At 41.9% G+C, this 6659-nt stretch overlaps 1 protein-coding gene across 1 annotated transcript; it reads left to right on the forward strand.

Annotated features, from left to right (window-relative positions):
* Positions 1–1186: 1186 nt before the first annotated feature.
* LOC311116823 (heme oxygenase 2-like) lies at positions 1187–4881 on the forward strand. Its single transcript, XM_084191858.1, has 7 exons — positions 1187–1293; positions 1850–1967; positions 2305–2472; positions 2796–2930; positions 3192–3380; positions 3761–3890; positions 4142–4881. Exons 1-7 carry the CDS (start codon positions 1193–1195, stop codon positions 4267–4269), a joined length of 969 nt encoding a protein of 322 aa, XP_084047984.1. The 5' UTR covers positions 1187–1192; the 3' UTR covers positions 4270–4881.
* Positions 4882–6659: the final 1778 nt, after the last annotated feature.

Raw genomic sequence — 6659 nt, forward strand, 5'->3', positions numbered from 1 at the left:
GAGGTGGGGGTGTTGTCTATTATCACATTCCTAGGCCATTTGGTGATAAGATAAGGTTTTCTCTGTCCTTTTGTTCTCTGACCTTTTGCTCTCTGACCTGGCACAGCATTTATTGAAAACAGGCTCCAAATGGGTCTTACAGAACATTTTAGTCAGACCAATCTATAACAAATTATTTTTACTACGACACTACATTTTATGATATTTTGTAGATTGCATGTTTATGTATATATCTATGTAAATATACAATTCTTAGCCTACTGTCACGCCCTGGCTCTGGGGACTCTGAAATGTTGAGCCAGGGTGTGGATTTTCTATGTTTAGTTTTCACTGTGTAGCTTCTATGTTGTGTTTTCTATGTTTTGGTTTCTGTTCTAGATCGTATAGATCTATGTTGGGCAGGGTGGTTCCCAATCAGAGGCAGCTGTTGCTCGTTGTCTCTGATTGGGAGCCATACTTAGGTAGGCTGTTTTCATCTGTTCTTTGTGGGATCTTGTTCCTTTTGGTTTGTTAGTACCGTTGGACTTCACGTATCGTTTGTTGTTTTGTTTATTGTGTGTACACTTAATAAAATAAGATGTACGAGTATCACGCTGCGCCTTGGTCCTCCTCCTTCGACGATCGTGACACCTACTCATTCAGAAATATATGTTATGGGTCTGAATGGAACCTGTAACTTTCTGTTGGCCTATCCAAAATAAAGATATGTCTGAACATAATAATAGCACTGTAATACACTACCCCTTTTGTCAGAGGGTCATGTGTGTCAGTACTTTTGACCACAGGAGCACACCAGAGCTACTGTGGTCAGGACCTCATTTAATGGTTTCTGTCTCATCCCTCTATCATCATACCAATGCTCTCTTGTTGTTTCACCTCCTCAGAGAAGCAAAACACAGACAGACAGACAGACGGACGGATGGACAGCCAACCAACCAGACAGACAGCCAACCAGCCAGCCAGACAGACAGACATACAGACAGACGGACAGCCAACCAGCCAGACAGGTAGTCAGACGGACTGCCAACCAACAAGCCAGACGGACGGACAGCATACCAGACAGATAGACAGACATACAGACAGACGGACAGCCAACCAGCCAGACAGGTAGTCAGACGGACTGCCAACCAACAAGCCAGACGGACGGACAGCATACCAGACAGACAGACAGCCAGACAGACAGACCAGCAAGATGCCTGCAGAGAATGTACCAGAACCGACAAAGACCAACGGTGTGACGAATGGGGGGGGGGAGATCATCACTGAAGTAGAGGATGAGGAGGACGATCTCAGGTACTGAGGAGTAGTAGCCTATTGATTAGGATTGCCTATCACCCCTTTTAATCTATTCAATGTCAAATTATGGATAATGATTTAGGGTTATTGGTGAGGTGGTCAGGGAAAACTTGGGGCCTTAATAACAACAATTGGAAATTATAAGAAATATTGAGTGACCTTTTTCATTAGCCTGGTCCTAGATCTTTTGCACTCTTGACAATTCGTTGTCAAGTTTGGTATGATAATGAGTAACAAGGAGTTGGTATGATAATGAGTAACAAGGAGTTGGTATGATAATGAGTAACAAGGAGTTGGTATGATAATGAGTAACAAGGAGTTGGCATGATGGTATATAAACATAGGCTATGTTTGCATGCTCTTAGCAGTGAATAGTTTTCACCTGTTCTTTGTATCTGTTTCACTCCATGTCTTCCCCAACCTGCATAGTGATATAGGACTTCATTATTTTATGACCAAGAGTGTCAGCTTGCATGTCTTTACCTGTGAATGATTTCATATTTTTTACTATGTGTCTGTCTGTTGTTCCTCCATCGGTTCTTCACCTCCCCAGTCCAGATGACCTGTCAGAGTTGCTAGCAGAGGGAACAAAGGAGTCCCACGACAGAGCAGAGAACTGCCAGTTTGTGAAAGACTTCCTCAGGGGACGCATCCAAAGAGAACTGTTTAAGGTCAGTCTGTAGGGCTGGGCAAGAATGGGTTAACTGACAGGCCCAGACAAACCATCTTACACATTGACCCCTGCTCAAATTCATTTAAACTATTCATTTATTCAGTCAATTGGTTGAGTTGGATTAGAACGCAGCATTGAAATAGTGCTACTGTATATGTAATATTAGCATATTTCACTTGATGCCTTAGTCAGTTCTATTCCTGAATAGACTAGAACTGAACTGAATATGACCTGCATTTCTCTCTTCCTGTGAGTTAATAGTTCACCTCTCTCTCTCTCTCTCCTACCCTCTCTATCTCCCTCTCTCTCCCCCTCCACTCCACTCCTCTCTCCAGCGGGGCACAGCTGCCCTCTACTTTGTGTATACTGCCATGGAGGAGGAGATAGAGAGGAACAGGGACCACCCCCAGTTTGCCCCCATCTACTTCCCCACTGAGCTGCACCGACGTGAGGCTCTGGCCCAAGACCTGGACTACTTCTATGGAGAAGACTGGGAGAACCAGGTGCAGCCAGAAGAGGGCGGGCCCCGGTCACCCCTCTGAGCCAGGTTCCTATCTGGTGCCTGGTTCACACTATAGGGCTGACCCGAACCGCACTGTGCTGGTAGTGCACAGTTACAGTAACTATGGTGGAAGTGTAACCAGGCCAACCCAGTACAGCTCGGCTTGACTTGGTTTGACCTTATAGTGTGAATCAGTCTTCGGTTTCTTCCTTCTAGGGAGTTTATTTCTAGCCTATGTGCCTCTGCTTCTGCTTCTGCTTGCTCATTGGGGTCTAGGCTGGGTAACTTTGATTGATTAAGTGAATTATTGATTGATTGAACCAGGTCACCTGCTCCCCGGGCACCCAGCCATACGTAGACCGCATCCACGAAGTGGGACGTGAATACCCGGTCCTGCTGGTGGCCCACTCCTACACCCGCTACATGGGTGACCTCTCTGGGGGTCAGATCCTTAAGAAGGTACATAAAATGGTTTATTTCACACTTATATCGATACAACTGCCACAATGATGCACTTGGGCAGTTTACAATACAGAAACTGAATTGCAGTCCACAATAACGTTTATATGACATTGTATTAGCTTTGAGATAAGGTTTATACTCAACAAAACATGATTTCAGTTCATCTTTAAAATAATAAAAACATTTTAAACATATCAGTGTAAGCATTTTCCAATTGATTCTAATTCATTCATTCTAATTAACCCTATTCTAATGAAGGTGGCACAGCGGGCGCTGAAGCTGCCCTCTAGTGGCGAGGGGCTGCACTTCTACCAGTTTGAGGGCATCCACAGCGCCAAGGCCTTTAAACAGCTGTACAGGAGCAGGATGAACGAGCTGGAGATGGACCAGGAGACCAAGGAGAGGATCATAGCCGAGTCTAACCTGGCCTTCAAGTTCAACATGGAGGTAAGATATTATTGATTAGGGTGGATTTCATTAGCCTCGTTCGACCAGTCTGATCTCGCAAACTTACATTCTGTTTCGCTTCACACGGTTTAGTCAGGATGGTGGATCAGGCTATGATTTCATGATGCTAGTAGTGATCTACCACATATAGTACTGACATATGTTAGGTATCCTAACAGCTGTCTTGTGGTTAACGTAACAGCTGTTTTGAGCTTGAAGAACACTGATATGAAGCCATAACACTTGATAAGGGTAATATAAATGATGTGAAAGGGTTTGGGAACATGGTTAGTCCTTTTAAACATCACACTCATAAAATGTATGCCGAAATTTGTCGTGTGATGCTGATTTAATGTTGTTGGATATTTACCTGTCCCCAGGTGTTCACAGAGCTGGAGGAGGTAGGGAAGAACATCAAGGAGGAGGTGTTGGACGCAGGGTTCCCAGGACATGGTCATGGGGACATGGTCGGAGACGTTAACAAGTGCCCTTACTACGCTGCCAAAATGGGTAAACTGCCTGCCGGAACTTCTCACACTTTAAGATCTCCTTTTTCTGTGTTTGGCATCAATTAGACATGTCAAGTCATATGACAACACATTTGGTACTAACAGTAGGAACAGAATGAAGTCACAATGCCAACTTTCACTCAATATTGGTCATAGACATTAAAATATGTACGACTGAATTATTATCCTTCTCTTTCTTCTCCTCCCCCTCCTCCCCCTCCTCTTCCTCCTCTTCCTCCTCTCGCTCTCTAGTGGCCAGTGGCAACACTAACTTTGCCTGTCAGTTAGCCATGCTGCTGCTGAGGCATCCTGCTGGTCAGATGGTTTTGGCCAGCTGGGCGGCTGCTGTCGCCGGATTGGCTGCCTGGTACCTCATGTGATCTATCACGGACAGATTCAGCCAATCATATGTTTTAAAGGACGGAAGACTCAACAAGGAAAGGGTGGACTTTTGGAGGAGAATGGCCAAGCTTTGTCTACATTTAGGAACTTCTGCCCTCCCTCAATCCTTTTCATCCTTTGTTTCTCTCACTCCCTTCGTTGCTGTGTTGATACCACCTGGTTGTTGTAGTAATTATGTTACTGTAACCTTGTGGGGTATGAACCAGTCTTTTATGAATCTTTTCACTGCCTACTTGCAGATTATCTTATTCATAATGTCCTCTTCAGTACTTATCATCTGCATTATTCTGCGTATCAACTCTGAAAAGTTACATTGTTCAAGTTTCATTTATGTCTGTAAGTGTGTATTTAAACTATACTGTACTTGCAGTACAGTGTATTGTAGGCATATATTTATGCTGTAAATGTTGCAAAGATTTTAATCTTGTAATTATGTAATTTCAATACCTGTCCACTGTATGCAATGCTGATAAAAAAAACATGTTGACAAATGTGTTTTATCACGCTTTTGTATTCCAAGAGATGTAATGGGAATGTTGCCTATGTCAAACTGTAGACAAGAATGTACTACACATAGAAGCTTTAGCCGGGGAAGGTTTTTGTCTATAATGCCTTAATAAAGATAAGTTAAAGTCACAGTTACGTCTCAATGGTGAGTTTTCATGCCATAATAATAATCCAAATTAATCATGTTAATCCAAATTAATCTGTCGTTCCAATGTATACCAACAGGTATGCTTAACGTTTGAAATTTAGGAAAACTGGACATTTCTGGATGTAAGAATCTTGACCTCAGCAATTAATGATTACATGAAACCCACCCACCCTCACCTGTCATAGAAGTCCTCTTATAACAATAAGTTAATCTAAAACCGACCTATTTTGATCCATCCTGTGTCTGCAATAATTACTGTCATGGCCTGACCTGACCCTGTACTGTCCAGGAGAGCAGTCTTGGAAGGAAAACATTACTAGTCAATGATAGTGGTGTGTGGTATACTGGATGATTCAGCATTTGTCCCCCACCACTTCTCTAAATGGCTGTGGTTGAGATATAAAAGACTGCTGTGGAGTAAGGACGATGGTATACAGTATTGTGGTTCCACCTCCATCATATTTTCACACTTCCACACAGTGAGTGTTTCCGTTACATTTTAAACTATTGAGCATTTTTATGTGTGTCAAGTCAACCAGCATCATTTGATATGAATATTCAATTTTGAAGACTATACTGTATGTGTGATAACCTATAAAATATTGGTATTTTTTTATTGGTATTTATGTGTCAAGAAAATATGAAAATCAACTATTTTTTGGTTGCATTCTTCATTCTTGCTACAGCTACAGTGGTAGCTGAGGAGCATGGCCACCAGTATTCTAAGCCGCCATCTTGCGTCCTCTCTGAGACCCAGCCTTGGGTTGTCTGCTTCAGGTAAGAGGAGAGAAACTTGTATATTATTATTATTTTTTTATCTTTATTTTAACAGGGAAAAACAGACTGAGACCTGGATCTCTTTAATGGCTGTGCCCTGTGTAAACATGTTGACATGTACAGTTTTAGACATACAGACAAGAACATTTCAAACATACAAAACAAAAACACAATTCAACAGAAACAATCACAGACAACATCATATTGATCCTCCATAACATTTTTTAAATGGGCAAGGGACATCAGAGTGTCTAACTTAAGTTGGATCTGCAGTTTGTTCCATAAATAAGGTGCAAAGGAACTGAAGGCAGTCCTACCCAACTCTGTGGAGACCACAGGAGTCTCTAATGTAATCCACATCTGTGATCTGGTTTTAAAATTAGTATATCTAGTGGAAATTAATGATGATATATATGGAGGTAGTTTTAAAAGAAGTGCTTTATAAATAAACAAGAGAGCATGTTGCTCTCGCCTCACAGATAGAGAGGCCCAACTCACATGTTGATATAGGAAACAGTGATGAGTTTTGTAACTATCACCCGTGATAAACCTGAGTGCACAATGGAAAATAGCATCCAGTGGTTTTAATGTGTTTGCCGATGCATGCATATAGATCATATCACCATAATCTAAAACGGACATAAACTTATCATAGTAGATCTATCATTGTTGGTCCATAGGACTGAAAATGGATGAATGCAACAACCATGTCTCTGTCACTAACAAATTCAGTCATGGGTGGTAACTCTACAATTTACTCAAAAGGCAAGGCACTCTGGGAAATATTTAAATTAGGCTTTACACTAAGCAGTGTGTTAATTTAACACTGTTCCGGTGTATATATGGGTCCACAGACTCCACACTTTCAGTGTTGATTTAACACTCAGTGTATATTTAAAAAATGTACACTGGAGAATTTGCTGTGTAGTGATAGGT

The sequence above is a fragment of the Coregonus lavaretus genome (assembly GCF_964263955.1).
Source record: "Coregonus lavaretus genome assembly, contig: HAP1_SCAFFOLD_6852, whole genome shotgun sequence".
NCBI lineage: Eukaryota > Metazoa > Chordata > Actinopteri > Salmoniformes > Salmonidae > Coregonus > Coregonus lavaretus.